General features: G+C 49.5%; 3 protein-coding genes across 3 annotated transcripts in view; all 3 read left to right on the plus strand.

Annotated features, from left to right (window-relative positions):
- Positions 1-512: 512 nt before the first annotated feature.
- LOC137361188 (gastrula zinc finger protein xLCGF3.1-like) lies at positions 513-993 on the plus strand. The gene is made up of 3 exons (XM_068026111.1): positions 513-656; positions 717-823; positions 861-993. Exons 1-3 carry the CDS (start codon positions 513-515, stop codon positions 991-993), a joined length of 384 nt encoding a protein of 127 aa, XP_067882212.1.
- Positions 994-5,629: 4,636 nt separating this feature from the next.
- Positions 5,630-9,268, plus strand: LOC137361189 (oocyte zinc finger protein XlCOF26-like). Its single transcript, XM_068026112.1, has 3 exons — positions 5,630-5,773; positions 5,834-5,940; positions 9,154-9,268. The coding sequence occupies exons 1-3, from the start codon at positions 5,630-5,632 to the stop codon at positions 9,266-9,268; spliced, it is 366 nt and encodes a 121-aa protein (XP_067882213.1).
- An 832-nt stretch (positions 9,269-10,100) lies between these two features.
- LOC137361190 (zinc finger protein 585A-like) overlaps positions 10,101-17,661 on the plus strand; it is a 60,710-nt gene continuing 53,149 nt past the window's right edge. Inside the window, exons 1-4 of the mRNA XM_068026113.1 lie at positions 10,101-10,138; positions 10,834-10,937; positions 12,363-12,408; positions 12,934-13,037. Coding sequence (XP_067882214.1) covers positions 10,101-10,138; positions 10,834-10,937; positions 12,363-12,408; positions 12,934-13,037 — 292 coding nt within the window. The remainder of the gene's footprint in view (positions 10,139-10,833; positions 10,938-12,362; positions 12,409-12,933; positions 13,038-17,661) is intronic.

Genomic DNA, 17,661 nt, shown 5'->3' on the forward strand with positions numbered 1-17,661 from the left:
GGGGACAGACCATTCACCTGCTCAGAGTGTGGGAAGTGATTCACTCAGTCATCCTACGTGCTGATACTCCAGTGAGTTCACACAGGGGAGATTCCGTTCACCTGCCCAGAGTGTGGGATGAGATTGACTCAGTCATCCTACGTGCTGATACACCAGTGAGTTCACACTGGGGAGAGACCATTCAGCAGCTCAGAGTGTGGGATGTGATTCACTCAGCCATCCTACCTGCTGATACACCAGTGAGTCTACACTGTGGAGAGACCGTTCACCTGCTCAGTGTACGGGAAGAGTTTCACTCAGTCATCCTACCTGCTGATACACCAGTGAGTTCACATTGGGGAGAGACCATTCACTGCTCAGAGTCTGGTTGCAGATTCACTCAGATATCCTACCTACTGAAACAACAGTGAGTTCACAATGGGGAGAGACCATTCACCTACTCAGAGTGTGGGAAGTGATTCACTCAGTCATGCAACCTGCTGATACACCAGTGAGTTCTCACTGCGGAGAGAATGTTCACCTGCTCTGAGTGTCGGAAGAGATTCACGCAGTCATCCTACCTTCTGATACACCAGAGAGTTCACACTGGGGAGAGACCAATTACCTGCTCAGACTGGGATGAGATTCACTCAGTCATCCTAACTTCTGATACATCAGTGAGTTAACAATGGGGACAGACCGTTCACTGTTCAGAGTGTGGGAAGTGATTCACTCAGTCATCCAAACTCCTAATAAACCAATGGGTTCACACTGGGGAGAGACCGTTCACCTGCTCAGTGTACGGGAAGAGGTTCACTCAGTCATCCTACCTGCTGATACGCCAGTGAGTTCGCACTGGGGAGAGAACATTCTCCTTTTAGAGTGTGGGAAAGGATTTACTCTGTCATCCTACCTGCTAATACACCAGTAGTTCACACTGGGGAGAGACCATTCACCTGCTCAGAGTCTTGTAGGAGATTCACTCAGTCATCCTACCTGCTGATACAACAGTGAATTGACAATGGGGATGGACCATTCACCTGCTGAGTGTGGGAAGTGATTCACTCAGTCATCCAACCTGCTGATATACCAGTGAGTTCACAATGTGGAGAGATCGTTCACCTTCTCAGAGTGTCGGAAGATATTCACTCAGTCATTCTACCTTCTGATACACCAGTGAGCTCACACTGGGGAGAGGCCATTCCCCTGCTCAGAGTGTTGGATGAGATTCACTCAGTCATCCTGCCTGCTGTTACACCAGTGAGTTCAAACTGGGGAGAGACCATTCACCTGCTCAGAGTCTAGTAGGAGATTCAGTCAGTCATACTACCAGCTGAAACAACAGTGAGTTCACAATGGGGAGAGACCATTCACCTGCTCAGAATGTTGGAAGAGATTCACTCAGTCATCCAACCTGCTGATATAACAGTGAGTTCACTTTGGGGAGAGACCGTACACCTGCTCAGCGTGTCGGACGAGATTCACTCTGTCATCCTACCTTCTGATACACCAGTGAGTTCACACTGGGGTGAGACCATTCAGTTGCTCAGATTGTGGGCTGAGATTCACTCAGTCATCCTGCCTGCTGGAACACCAGACAGTTCACACTTGGGAGAGACCATTCACCTCCTCAGAGTGTGGGATGAGATTCACTCAGTCATCATACCTGCTGATACACCATTGAGTTCACACTGGGGAGAGACCATTCAGCAGCTCAGAGTGTCGGATGAGTTTCAATCTGTCATCCTGTCTGCTGATACACCAGTGTGTTCACACTGGGGTGTGACCGTTCACCTTTTCAGAGTGTCGGAAGAGATTCAGTCAGTCATCCTACCTTCTGATACACCAGTGAGATCACACTGGGGAGAGACGATTCACCTGCTCAGACTGTGGGATGAGATTCACTCAGTCATCCAAACTGCTGAGACACCAATGAGTTCGCACAGGGGAGAGACATTTCACCTGCTCAGAGTGTGGGAAAGAGATTCACTCTGTCATCCAAACTGCTGATAAACCAGTGAGTTAACACTGGGGAGAGACCGTTCACCTGTTCAGAGTGTGGACAGAGATTCACTCAGTCATCCTTCCAGCTTAAACACCAGTGAGTTATCACTGGGGAGAGACCGTTCACCTGTTCAGATTGTGGGAAGGGATTCACTCAGACATCCTACCTTCTGATGCACCAGTGAGTTCTCACTGGGGAGAGACCATTCACCTGGTCAGAATGTGGGAAGTGATTCACTCAGTCATCCAACCTTCTGATATACCAGTGAGTTCACTTTGGGTAGAGACCGTTCACCTGCTCAGAGATTCGGAAGAGATTCACTCAGTCATCCTACCTTCTGATACACCAGTGAGTTCACAGTGGGGAGAGACCATTCACCTGCTCTGAGTGTGGGATGAGATTCACTCAGTCATCCTGCCTGCTGGAACACCAGTCAGTTCAAACTTGGAAGAGACTGTTCACCTGTTCAGAGTGTGGCATGGGATTCACTCTGTCATCCTACCTGCTGATACACTAGTGAGTTCACACAGGGGAGAGACGTTTCACCTGCTCAGAGTTTGGCATGAGATTCACTCAGTCATCCTACCTGCTGATACACCAGAGACTTCACACTGGGGAGAGATCATTCAGCAGCTCAGAGTGTGGGATGAGATTCACTCAGTCATCCTGCCTGCTGATACACCAGTGAGTTCACACTGGGGAGAGACCGTTCACCTTTTCAGAGTGTCAGAAGAGATTCAGTCAGTCATCCTACCTTCTGATACACCAGTGAGATCACACTGGGGAGAGACGATTCACCTGCTCAGACTGTGGGATGAGATTCACTCAGTCATCCAAACTGCTGAGACACCAATGAGTTCGCACAGGGGAGGTACATTTCACCTGCTCAGAGTGTGGGAAAGAGATTCACTCTGTCATCCAAACTGCTGATAAACCAGTGAGTTAACACTGGGGAGAGACCGTTCACCTGTTCAGAGTGTGGACAGAGATTCACTCAGTCATCCTTCCATCTTAAACACCAGTGAGTTATCACTGGGGAGAGACCGTTCACCTGTTCAGATTGTGGGTGGGATTCACTCAGTCATCCTACCTGTTGATACACCAGTGAGTTCACACTGGGGAGAGACGATTCACCTGCTCAGACTGTGGGATGAGATTCACTCAGTCATCCTGCCTGCTGATACACCAGTGAGTTCACACTGGGGAGAGACCATTCACCTGGTCAGAATGTGGGAAGTGATTCACTCAGTCATCCAACCTTCTGATATACCAGTGAGTTCACTTTGGGTAGAGACCGTTCACCTGCTCAGAGATTCGGAAGAGATTCACTCAGTCATCCTACCTTCCGATACACCAGTGAGTTCACAGTGGGGAGAGACCATTCACCTGCTCTGAGTGTGGGATGAGATTCACTCAGTCATCCTGCCTGCTGGAACACCAGTCAGTTCAAACTTGGAAGAGACTGTTCACCTGTTCAGAGTGTGGCAAGGGATTCACTCTGTCATCCTACCTGCTGATACACTAGTGAGTTCACACAGGGGAGAGACGTTTCACCTGCTCAGAGTTTGGGATGAGATTCACTCAGTCATCCTACCTGCTGATACACCAGAGACTTCACACTGGGTAGAGATCATTCAGCAGCTCAGAGTGTGGGATGAGATTCAGTCAGTCATCCTGCCTGCTGATACACCAGTGAGTTCACATTGGGGAGAGACCGTTCACCTTTTCAGAGTGTCGGAAGAGATTCACTCAGTCATCCTACCTTCTGATACACCAGTGAGTTCACGCTGGCGAGAGACCATTCACCTGCTCAGACTGTGGGATGAGATTCACTCAGTCATCCAAACTTCTGATACACCAGTGAGTTCACACAGGGGAGAGACCTTTCACCAGCTCAGAGTGTGGGAAAGAGATTCACTCAGTCATCCTACCTTCTGATACACCAGTGAGTTCACACTGGCGAGAGACCATTCACCTGCTCAGACTGTGGGATGAGATTCACTCAGTCATCCAAACTGCTGATACACCATTGCGTTCACACAGGGGAGAGACCTTTCACCAGCTCAGAGTGTGGGAAAGTGATTCACTCAGTCATCCTCCCTGCCGATACGCCAGAGAGTTCACACTGGGGAGAGACCATTCACCTGCTCAGAGTGTGGGATGAGATTCACTCAGTCATCCAGCCTGCTGATACACCAGTGAGTTCACACTGGGGAGATACCATTCACCTGTCCAGACTCTGGTAGGAGATTCACTCAGTCATCCTACCTGCTGAAACAACAGTGAGTTCACAATGGGGAGAGACCATTCACCTGCTCAGAGTGTGGGAAGTGATTCACTCAGTCATGCAACCTGCTGATACACCAGTGAGTTCTCACTGGGGAGTAACCGTTCACCTGCTCAGTGTACGGGAAGAGGTTCACTCAGTCATCCTACCAGCTGATACATCAGTGAGTTCACACTGGTGAGAGACCATTCCCCTTTCAGAGTGTGGGAAAGGATTAACTCAGTCATCCTACCTGCTGATGCACCAGTGGGTTCACACTGGGGAGAGACCATTCAACTGCACAGAGTATGGCAGGAGATTCACTCTGTTATCCTAAATGCTCATACAACAGTGAGTTGACAATGGGGAGAGACCGTTCACCTGCTCAGAGTGTGGGAAGTGATTCACTCAGTCATCCAACCTGCTGATAGACATGTGAGTTCACACTGGGGAGAGACCGTTCACCTGCTCAGAGTGTCGGATGGGATTCACTCAGTCATTCTACCTTCTGATACACTAGGGAGTTCACACAGGGGAGAGACCATTCCCCTGCTCAGAGTGTTGGATGAGATTCACTCAGTCATCCTGCCTGCTGTTACACCAGTGAGTTCACACTGGGGAGAGACCATTCACCTTCTCAGCGTCTGGTAGGAGATTCAGTCAGGCATCGGACCTGCTGAAACAACAGTGAGTTCACAATGGGGAGAGACCATTCACTTGCTCAGAGTGTGGGAAGAGATTCACTCAGTCATCCTAACTGCTGATACATCAGTGAGATAACAATGGGGAGAGACCATTCACCTGCTCAGAGTGTGGGAAGTGATTCACTCAGTCATCCTACGTGCTGATACTCCAGTGAGTTCACACAGGGGAGATTCCGTTCACCTGCCCAGAGTGTGGGATGAGATTGACTCAGTCATCCTACGTGCTGATACACCAGTGAGTTCACACTGGGGAGAGACCATTCAGCAGCTCAGAGTGTGGGATGTGATTCACTCAGCCATCCTACCTGCTGATACACCAGTGAGTCTACACTGTGGAGAGACCGTTCACCTGCTCAGTGTACGGGAAGAGTTTCACTCAGTCATCCTACCTGCTGATACACCAGTGAGTTCACACTGGGGAGAGGTCATTCCCCTTTCAGAGTGTGGGAAAGGATTTACTCAGTCATCCTACCTGCTGATACACCAGTGAGTTCACATTGGGGAGAGACCATTCACTGCTCAGAGTCTGGTTGCAGATTCACTCAGATATCCTACCTACTGAAACAACAGTGAGTTCACAATGGGGAGAGACCATTCACCTGCTCAGAGTGTGGGAAGTGATTCACTCAGTCATGCAACCTGCTGATACACCAGTGAGTTCTCACTGCGGAGAGAATGTTCACCTGCTCTGAGTGTCGGAAGAGATTCACGCAGTCATCCTACCTTCTGATACACCAGAGAGTTCACACTGGGGAGAGACCAATTACCTGCTCAGACTGGGATGAGATTCACTCAGTCATCCTAACTTCTGATACATCAGTGAGTTAACAATGGGGACAGACCGTTCACTGTTCAGAGTGTGGGAAGTGATTCACTCAGTCATCCAAACTGCTAATAAACCAATGGGTTCACACTGGGGAGAGACCGTTCACCTGCTCAGAGTGTCGGACGAGATTCACTCAGCCATCCTACCTTCTGATACACCAGTGAGTTCACAATGGGGAGAGACCATGCAGCTGCACAGAGTGTGGGATGAGATTCACTCAGTCATCCTGCCTGCTGATGCACCAGTGAGTTCACACTTGGGAGAGACCGTTCACCTGTTCAGAGTGTGGGAAGGGATTCACTCAGTCATCCTACCTGCTGATACACCAGTGAGTTCACACAGGGGATATACCGTTCACCTGCTCAGAGTGTGGGATGAGATTGACTCAGTCATCCTACCTGCTGATACGCCAGTGAGTTCACACTGGGGAGAGACCATTCAGCAGCTCAGAGTGTGGGATGTGATTCACTCAGTCATCCTACCTGCTGATACACCAGTGAGATCACACTGTGGAGAGACCGTTCACCTGCACAGTGTACGGGAAGAGTTTCACTCAGTCATCCTACCTGCTGATACACCAGTGAGTCAACACTGGGCAGAGATCATTCCCCTTTCGGAGTGTGGGAAAGGATTTCCTCAGTCATCCTACCTGCTGATACACCAGTGAGTTCAAACTGGGGAGAGACCATTCACCTGCTCAGAGTCTGGTAGGAGATTCACTCAGACATCCTACCTGCTGAAACAAAAGTGAGTTCACAATGGGGAGAGACCATTCACCTGCTCAGAGTGTGGGAATTGATTCACTCAGTCATGCAACCTGCTGATACACCAGTGAGTTCTCAATGGGGAGAGACCGTTCACCTGCTCAGAGTGTGTGATGAGATTCACTCAGTCATGCTGCCTGCTGATACACCAGTGAGTTCACACTGGGGAGATCCCATTCACCTGCTCAGACTCTGGTAGGAGATTCACTCAGTCATCCTACCTGCTTATACAACAGTGAGTTGACAATGGGGAGAGACCATTCAGCTGCTCAGAGTGTGGGAGGTGATTCACTCAGTCATTCAACCTGCTGATATACCAGTGGGTTCACACTGGGGAGAGACCGTTCACCTGCTCAGTGTACGGGAAGAGGTTCACTCAGTCATCCTACCTGCTGATACATAAGTGAGTTCACACTGGGGAGAGACCATTCCCCTTTCAGAGTGTGGGAAAGGATTTACTCAGTCATCCTACCTGCTGATACACCAGTGGGTTCACACTGGGGAGAGACCATTCACCTGCTCAGCGTCTGGTAGGAGATTCAGTCAGGCATCCCACCTGCTGAAACAACAGTGAGTTCACAATGGGGAGAGACCATTCACTTGATCAGAGAGTTGGAAGAGATTCACTCAGTCATCCTAACTGCTGATACAACAGTGAGTTAACAATGGGGACAGACCGTTCACCTGCTCAGAGTGTGGGAAGTGATTCACTCAGTCATCCAACCTGCTAATATACCAGTGAGTTAACACTGGGGAGAGACCGTTCACCTGCTCTGAGTGAGGACAGAGATTCACTCAGTAATCCTAACAGCTGATACACCAGTGAGTTATCAATGGGGAGAGACCGCTCACCTGTTCAGATTGTGGGATGTGATTCACTCAGTCATCCTACCTTCTGATACACCAGTGGGTTTTCACTGGGGAGAGACCATTAAACTGCTCAGAGTGTGGGATGAGATTCAGTCACTCATCCTGCCTGCTGATACAACAGTGAGTTCTCACTGGGGAGAGACCGTTCACCTGCTCAGAGTGTAGGAAGAGATTCACTCAGTCATCCTACCTTCTGATACACCAGTGAGTTCACACTGGGGAGAGACCATTCAGCTGCTCAGAGTGTGGGAGGTGATTCACTCAGTCATCTCGCCTGCTCATACACAAGTGAGTTCACACTTGGGAGTGACCGTTCACCTGTTCAGAGTGTGGGAAGGGATTCACTCAGTCATCCTACCTGCTGATACACCAGTGCGTTCACACAGGGGAGAGATCGTTCACCTGCTCAGAGTGTGGGATGAGATGCACTCAGTTATCCTGCCTGCTGATGCACCAGTGAGTTCACACTTGGGAGAGACCATTCCCCTGCTCAGGGTGTTGGATGAGATTCACTCAGTCATCCTGCCTGCTGTTACACCAGTGAGTTCACACTGGGGAGAGACCATTCAGCAGCTCAGAGTGTGGGATGAGATTCACTCAGTCATCCTACCTTTTGATACACCAGTGAGTTCACACTGGGGAGAGAACATTCAGCTGCTCAGAGTGTAGGATGAGATTCACTCAGTCATCCTACCTGCTGATACACCAGTGAGTTCACACTGGGGAGAGACCATTCAGCAGCTCAGAGTGTGGGATGAGATTCACTCAGTCATCCTACCTTTTGATACACCAGTGAGTTCACACTGGGGAGAGACCATTCAGCAGCTCAGAGTGTGGGATGAGATTCACTCAGTCATCCTGCCTGCTGATACACAAGTGAGTTCACACTGGGGAGATACCTTTCACCTTTTCAGAGTGTTGGAATAGATGCACTCAGTCATCCTACCTGCTGATACACCAGTGAGTTCAAAATGGGGAGAGACCATTCACCTGCTCAGAGTGTGGGATGAGATTCACTCAGTCATCCAAACTGCTGATACACCAGTGAGTTCACACTGGGGAGAGACATTAAACCTGCTCAGAGTGTGGGAAAGAGATTCACTCTGTCATCCTAACTGCTGATACAACAGTGAGTTAACAATGGGGACAGACCGTTCACCTGCTCAGAGTGTGGGAAGTGATTCACTCAGTCATCCCACCTTTTGATACACCAGTGAGTTCACACTGGGGAGAGAACATTCAGCTGCTCAGAGTGTGGGATGAGATTTACTCAGTCATCCTTCCAGCTGATACACCAGTGAGTTCACACTTGGGAGAGACCGTTCACCTGTTCAGAGTGTGGGAAGGGATTCACTCAGTCATATTAACTGCTGATACACCAGTGAGTTCACACAAGTGAGATACCGTTCACCTTTTCAGAGTGTGGGATGAGATTCACTCAGTCATACTGCCTGCTGATACACAAGTGAGTTCACACTGGGGAGATACCTTTCACCTTTTCAGAGTGTCGGAAGAGATGCACTCAGTCATCCTACCTGCTGATACACCAGTGAGTTCAAACTGGGGAGAGACCATTCACCTGCTCAGAGTGTGGGATGAGATTCACTCAGTCATCCAAAGGGCTGATACACCAGTGAGTTCACACTGGGGAGAGACATTAAACCTGCTCGGAGTGTGGGAAAGAGATTCACTCTGTCATCCTACCTGCTGATAAACCACTGAGTTAACACTGGGGATAGACCGTTCACCAGGTCAGAGTGTGGACGGAGATTCACTCAGTCATCCTACCAGCTGATGCACCAGTTAGTTATCACTGGGGAGAGACCGTTCACCAGCTCAGAGTGTGGGAAGTGATTCACTCAGTCATCCAACCTGCTGATAGACCAGTGAATTCACACTGGGGAGAGACCGTTCACCTGCTCAGACTGTCGGAAGAGATTCACTCAGTCTTTCTATCTTCTGATACACTAGGGAGTTCACACAGGGGAGAGACCATTCCCCTGCTCAGAGTGTTGGATGAGATTCACTCAGTCATCCTGCCTGCTGTTACACCAATGAGTTCACACTTTAGAGAGACCATTCACGTGCTCAGAGTCTGGTAGGAGATTCAGTCAGGCATCCTACCTGCTGACACAACAGTGAGTTCACAATGGTGAGAGACCATTCATTTGCTCAGAGTGTGGGAAGAGATTCACTCAGTCATCCTAACTGCTGATACAACAGTGAGTTAACAATGGGGACAGACCATTCACCTGCTCAGAGTGTGGGAAGTGATTCACTCAGTCATCCAACCTGCTGATATACAAGTGTGTTCACAATGGGGAGAGACATTTCACCTGCTCAGAGTGTGGGAAAGAGATTCACTCTGTCATCCTACCTGCTGATACACCAGTGAGTTAACACTGGGAAGAGACCATTCAGCTGCTCAGAGTGTGGGAGGTGATTCACTCAGTCATCTCGCCTGCTGATACACAAGTGAGTTCACACTTGGGAGAGACCGTTCACCTGTTCAGAGTGTGGGAAGAGATTCACTCAGTCATCCTACCTGCTGATACACCAGTGAGTTCTCACTGGGGGAGACCGTTCACCTGCTCAGAGTGTCGGAAGAGCTTCACGCAGTCATCCTACCTTCTGATACACCAGTGAGTTCACACTGGGGAGAGACCAATTACCTGCTCAGACTGGGATGACATTCACTCAGTCATCCAAACCGCTGATACACCAGTGAGTTCACACTGGTGAGAGACCTTTCACCAGCTCATAGTGTGGGAACGAGATTCACTCTGTCATCCTACCTGCAGATACACCAGTGAGTTAACACTGGTCAGAGACCGTTCATCTGTTCTGAGTGTGGACAGAGATTCACTCAGTCATCCTACCAGCTGATACAACAGTGAGTTATCACTGGTGAGAGACCGTTCACCTGTTCAGATTGTGGGAAGGGATTCACTCAGTCATCCTACCTTCTGATACACCAGTGAGTTCACACTGGGGATAGACCATTCAACTGCTCAGCGTCTGGTAGGAGATTCAGTCAGGCATTCTGCCTGCTGAAACAACAGTGAGTTCACAATGGGTAGAGACCATTCACTTTCTCAGAGTCTGGGAAGAGATTCACTCAGTCATCCTAACTGCTGATACATCAGTGAGTTAACAATGGGGACAGACCGTTCACCTGCTCAGAGTGAGGGAAGTGATTCACTCAGTCATCCAAACTGCTGAAAAACCAGTGAGTTCACACTGGGGAGAGACCGTTCACCTGCTCAGAGTGTCGGACGAGATTCACTCTGCCATCCTACCTTCTGATACACCAGTGAGTTCACACCGGGGAGAGACATTAAACCTGCTCAGAGTGTGGGAAAGAGATTCACTCTGTCATCCTTCCTGCTGATAAACCACTGAGTTAACACTGGGGATAGACCGTTCACCTGGTCAGAGTGTGGACGGAGATTCACTCAGTCATCCTACCAGCTGATGCACCAGTTAGTTATCACTGGGGAGAGACCGTTCACCTGTTCAGATTGTGGGAAGGGATTCACTCAGTCATCCAACCTTCTGATATACCAGTGAGTTCACACTGGTGAGAGACCATTCACCTGCTCAAAGTGTGGTAGGAGATTCACTCTGTCATCCAACCTGCTGATACAACAGTTAGTTGACAATGGGGAGAGACCGTACACCTGCTCAGAGTGTGGGAAGTGATTCACTCAATCATCCAACCTGCTGATAGACCAGTGAATTCACACTGGGGAGAGACCATTCACCTGCTCAGAGTGTGGTAGGAGATTCACTCTGTCATCCAACCTGCTGATACAACAGTTAGTTGACAATGGGGAGAGACCGTTCACCTGCTCAGAGTGTCGGAAGAGATTCACTCAGTCTTTCTATCTTCTGATACACTAGGGAGTTCACACAGGGGAGAGACCATTCCCCTGCTCAGTGTGTTGGATGAGATTCACTCAGTCATCCTGCCTGCTGTTACACCAGTGAGTTCACACTTTAGAGAGACCATTCACCTGCTCAGAGTCTGGTAGGAGATTCAGTCAGGCATCCTACCTGCTGAAACAACAGTGAGTTCACAATGGTGAGAGACCATTCATTTGCTCAGAGTGTGGGAAGAGATTCACTCAGTCATCCTAACTGCTGATACAACAGTGAGTTAACAATGGGGACAGACCATTCACCTGCTCAGAGTGTGGGAAGTGATTCACTCAGTCATCCAACCTGCTGATATACAAGTGAGTTCACAATGGGGAGAGACATTTCACCTGCTCAGAGTGTGGGAAAGAGATTCACTCTGTCATCCTACCTGCTGATACACCAGTGAGTTAACACTGGGGAGAGACCGTTCACCTGCTCTGAGTGAGGACAGAGATTCACTCAGTCATCCTACCAGCTGATACACCAGTGAGTTATCACTGGGGAGAGACCGTTCACCTGTTCAGATTGTGGGAAGGGATTCACTCAGTCATACTACCTTCTGATACACCAGTGAGTTCACACTGGGGAGAGACCATTCAGCTGCTCAGAGTGTGGGAGGTGATTCACTCAGTCATCTCGCCTGCTGATACACAAGTGAGTTCACACTTGGGAGAGACCGTTCACCTGTTCAGAGTGTGGGAAGAGATTCACTCAGTCATCCTACCTGCTGATACACCAGTGCGTTCACACAGGGGAGAGACCGTTCACCTGCTCAGAGTGTGGGAGGTGATTCACTCAGTCATCCTGCCTGCTGATACACAAGTGAGTTCACACTTGGGAGAGACCGTTCACCTGTTCAGCGTGTGGAAGGGATTCACTCAGTCATCCTACCTGCTGATACACCAGTGCGTTCACACAGGGGAGAGACCGTTCACCTGCTCAGAGTGTGGGATGAGATTCACTCAGTCATCCTACCAGCTGATACAACAGTGAGTTATCACTGATGAGAGACCGTTCACCTGTTCAGATTGTGGGAAGGGATTCACTCAGTCATCCTACCTTCTGATACACCGGTGAGTTCACACTGGGGATAGACCATTCAACTGCTCAGCGTCTGGTAGGAGATTCAGTCAGGCATCCTGCCTGCTGAAACAACAGTGAGTTCACAATGGGTAGAGACCATTCACTTGCTCAGAGTGTGGGAAGAGATTCACTCAGTCATCCTAACTGCTGATACATCAGTGAGTTAACAATGGGGACAGACCGTTCACCTGCTGAGAGTGAGGGAAGTGATTCACTCAGTCATCCAAACTGCTGAAAAACCAGTGAGTTCACACTGGGGAGAGACCGTTCACCTGCTCGGAGTGTCGGACGAGATTCACTCTGCCATCCTAACTTCTGATACACCAGTGCGTTCACACTGGGGAGAGACATTAAACCTGCTCAGAGTGTGGGAAGAGATTCACTCAGTCATCCTAACTGCTGATACATCAGTGAGTTAACAATGGGGACAGACCGTTCACCTGCTGAGAGTGAGGGAAGTGATTCACTCAGTCATCCTTCCTGCTGATAAACCAGTGAGTTCACACTGGGGATAGACCGTTCACCTGGTCAGAGTGTGGACGGAGATTCACTCAGTCATCCTACCAGCTGATGCACCAGTTAGTTATCACTGGGGAGAGACCGTTCACCTGTTCAGATTGTGGGAAGGGATTCACTCAGTCATCCAACCTTCTGATATACCAGTGAGTTCACACTGGGGAGAGACCATTCACCTGCTCAGAGTGTGGTAGGAGATTCACTCTGTCATCCTACCTGCTGATACAACAGTGAGTTGACAATGGGGAGAGACCGTTCACCTGCTCAGAGTGTCGGAAGAGATTCACTCAGTCTTTCTATCTTCTGATACACTAGGGAGTTTACACAGGGGAGAGACCATTCCCCTGCTCAGTGTGTTGGATGAGATTCACTCAGTCATCCTACCTGCTGAAACAACAGTGAGTTCACAATGGGGAGAGTCCATTCATTTGCTCAGAGTGTTGGAAGAGATTCACTCAGTCATCCTAACTGCTGATATACAAGTGAGTTCACAATGGGGAGAGACATTTCACCTGCTCAGAGTGTGGGAAATAGATTCACTCAGTCATCCTACCTGCTGATACACCAGTGAGTTAACACTGGGGAGAGACCGTTCACCTGCTCTGAGTGAGGACAGAGATTCACTCAGTCATCCTACCTGCTGATACACAAGTGAGTTCACACTTGGGAGAGACCGTTCACCTGTTCAGAGTGTGGGAAGAGATTCACTAAGTCATCCTACCTGCTGATACACCAGTGCGTTCACACAGGGGAGAGACCGTTCACCTGCTCAGAGTGTGGGAGGTGATTCACTCAGTCATCCTGCCTTCTGATACACCAGTGAGTTCACACTGGGGAGAGACCAATTACCTGCTCAGACTGGGATGAGATTCACTCAGTCATCCAAACTGCTGATACACCAGTGAGTTCACACTGGTGAGAGACCTTTCACCAGCTCATAGTGTGGGAAAGAGATTCACTCTGTCATCCTACCTGCAGATACACCAGTGAGTTAACACTGGTCAGAGACCGTTCACCTGTTCTGAGTGTGGACAGAGATTCACTCAGTCATCCTACCAGCTGATACAACAGTGAGTTATCACTGGTGAGAGACCGTTCACCTGTTCAGATTGTGGGAAGGGATTCACTCAGTCATCCTACCTTCTGATACACCAGTGAGTTCACACTGGGGATAGACCATTCAACTGCTCAGCCTCTGGTAGGAGGTTCAGTCAGGCATCCTGCCTGCTGAAACAACAGTGAGTTCACAATGGGTAGAGACCATTCACTTGCTCAGAGTCTGGGAAGCGATTCACTCAGTCATCCAACCTGCTGATATACCAGTGAGTTCACACTGGGGAGAGACCGTTCACCTGCTCAGTGTACGGGCAGAGGTTCACTCTGTCATCCTAACTGCTGATACATCAGTGAGTTAACAATGGGGAGAGACCGTTCACCTGCTCAGAGTGTGGGAAGTGATTCACTCAGTCATCCAAACTGCTGATATACCAGTGAGGTCACACTGGGGAGAGACCGTTCACCTGCTTAGAGTGTCGGACGAGATTCACTCTGCCATCCTACCTTCTGATACACCAGTGAGTTCACACTGGGGAGAGACCATTCAGCTGCGCAGAGTTTGGGATGAGATTCACTCAGTCATCCTGCCTGCTGATGCACCAGTGAGTTCACACTTGGGAGAGACCTTTCACCTGTTCAGAGTGTGGGAAGGGATTCACTCAGTCATCCTACCTGCTGATACACCAGTGAGTTCACACAGGGGATATACCGTTCACCTGCTCAGTGTACGGGAAGAGTTTCACTCAGTCATCCTACCTGCTGATACACCATTGATTCACACTGGGGAGAGATCATTCCCCTTTCGGAGTGTGGGAAAGGATTTCCTTAGTCATCCTACCTGCTGATACACCAGTGAGTTCACACTGGGGAGAGACCATTCACCTGCTCAGAGTCTGGTAGGAGATTCACTCAGACATCCTACCTGCTGAAACAAAAGTGAGTTCACAATGGGGAGAGACCATTCACCTGCTCAGAGTGTGGGAAGTGATTCACTCAGTCATGCAACCTGCTGATACACCAGTGAGTTCTCAATGGGGAGAGACCGTTCACCTGCTCAGAGTGTCGGAATGGATTCACTCAGTCATCCTACCATCTGAAACACCAGTGAGTTCACATTGGGGCGAGACCATTCACCAGCTCAGAGTGTGGGAAAGAGATTCACTCTGTCATCCTACCTGCAGATACACCAGTGAGTTAACACTGGTCAGAGACCGTTCACCTGTTGTGAGTGTGGACAGAGATTCACTCAGTCATCCTACCAGCTGATACACCAGTGACTTATCACTGGTGAGTGACCGTTCACCTGTTCAGACTCTGGTAGGAGATTCACTCAGTCATCCTACCTGCTGATATACCAGTGAGTTCACACTGGGGAGAGACCGTTCACCTGCTCAGTGTACGGGCAGAGGTTCACTCTGTCATCCTAACTGCTGATACATCAGTGAGTTAACAATGGGGACAGACAGTTCACCTGCTCAGAGTGTGGGAAGTGATTCACTCAGTCATCCAAACTGCTGATATACCAGTGAGGTCACACTGGGGAGAGACCGTTCACCTGCTTAGAGTGTCGGACGAGATTCACTCTGCCATCCTACCTTCTGATACACCAGTGAGTTCACACTGGGGAGAGACCATTCAGCTGCGCAGAGTGTGGGATGAGATTCAATCAGTCATCCTGCCTGCTGATGCACCAGTGAGTTCACACTTGGGAGAGACCTTTCACCTGTTCAGAGTGTGGGAAGGGATTCACTCAGTCAACCTACCTGCTGATACACCAGTGAGTTCACACAGGGGATATACCGTTCACCTGCTCAGTGTACGGGAAGAGTTTCACTCAGTCATCCTACCTGCTGATACACCAGTGATTCACACTGGGGAGAGATCATTCCCCTTTCGGAGTGTGGGAAAGGATTTCCTCAGTCATCCTACCTGCTGATACACCAGTGAGTTCACACTGGGGAGAGACCATTCACCTGCTCAGAGTCTGGTAGGAGATTCACTCAGACATCCTACCTGCTGAAACAAAAGTGAGTTCACAATGGGGAGAGACCATTCACCTGCTCAGAGTGTGGGAAGTGATTCACTCAGTCATGCAACCTGCTGATACACCAGTGAGTTCTCAATGGGGAGAGACCGTTCACCTGCTCAGAGTGTCGGAATGGATTCACTCAGTCATCCTACCATCTGAAACACCAGTGAGTTCACACTGGGGCGAGACCATTCACCAGCTCAGAGTGTGGGAAAGAGATTCACTCTGTCATCCTACCTGCAGATACACCAGTGAGTTAACACTGGTCAGAGACCGTTCACCTGTTGTGAGTGTGGACAGAGATTCACTCAGTCATGCTACCAGATGATACACCAGTGACTTATCACTGGTGAGTGACCGTTCACCTGTTCAGACTCTGGTAGGAGATTCACTCAGTCATCCTACCTGCTGATATACCAGTGAGTTCACACTGGGGAGAGACCGTTCACCTGCTCAGTGTACGGGCAGAGGTTCACTCTGTCATCCTAACTGCTGATACAACAGTGAGTTAACAATGGGGACAGACAGTTCACCTGCTCAGAGTGTGGGAAGTGATTCACTCAGTCATCCAACCTGCTGATATACCAGTGAGTTCACACTGGGGAGAGACCATTCACCTGCTCAGAGTGTGTGATGAGATTCACTCAGTCATGCTGCTTGCTGATACACCAGTGAGTTCACACTGGGGAGATAGCGAAGAGAGGAATAGGGAGAGAGAGGAGTTGAACACGTGGCTGCAGGGATGGAGTAGGAGGGAGGGTTTTGGTTTCCTGGATAATTGGGGCTCTTTCTGGGGTAGGTGGGACCTCTACAAACAGGATGGTCTTCACCTGAACCAGAGGGGTACCAATATCCTGGGGGGGGAGATTTGTTAGTGCTCTTCGGGGGGGTTTAAACTAAATCAGCAGGGGAATGGGAACCTAAATTGCAGTGCCAGTGTACAGGCTGTTGAGAGTAGTGAGGTAGGGGATAAGGTTACAGGGACGCAAGAGGGCACTGGCAAGCAAGAACTTGGTTTAAAGTGTGTCTACTTCAACGCCAGGAGCATCCGGAATAAGGTGGGTGAGCTTGCAGCATGGGTTGGTACCTGGGATCCTGATGTTGTGGCCATTTCGGAGACATGGGTAGAGCAGGGGCAGGAATGGATGTTGCAGGTTCCGGGATTTAGATGTTTCAGAAAGAACAGAGAAGAGGGTAAAAGAGGGGGGAGGGTGTGGCATTGTTAATCAAGGAAAGTATTACAGCGGCAGAAAGGACGTTTGAGGACTCGTCTACTGAGGTAGTATGGGCCAAGGTTAGAAACAGGAGAGGAGAGGTCACCCTGTTGGGAGTTTTCTATAGACCTCCGAATAGTTCCAGAGATGTAGAGGAAAGGATAGCGAAGATGATTCTCGACAGGAGCGAGAGTAACAGGGTAGTGGTTATGGGGGACTTTAACTTTCCAAATATTGACTGGAAATACTATAGTTCGAGTACTTTAGATGGGTCTGTTTTTGTCCAGTGTGTGCAGGAGGGTTTTCTGACACAGTATGTGGACAGGCCAACCAGGGGCGATGCCACATTGGATTTGGTACTGGGTAATGAACCCGGCCAGGTGTTCGATTTAGATGTAGGTGAGCACTTTGGCGATAGTGATCACAAT

This window comes from Heterodontus francisci, unplaced genomic scaffold (genome assembly GCF_036365525.1).
Source record: "Heterodontus francisci isolate sHetFra1 unplaced genomic scaffold, sHetFra1.hap1 HAP1_SCAFFOLD_374, whole genome shotgun sequence".
NCBI classification, from domain to species: Eukaryota; Metazoa; Chordata; class Chondrichthyes; order Heterodontiformes; family Heterodontidae; genus Heterodontus; species Heterodontus francisci.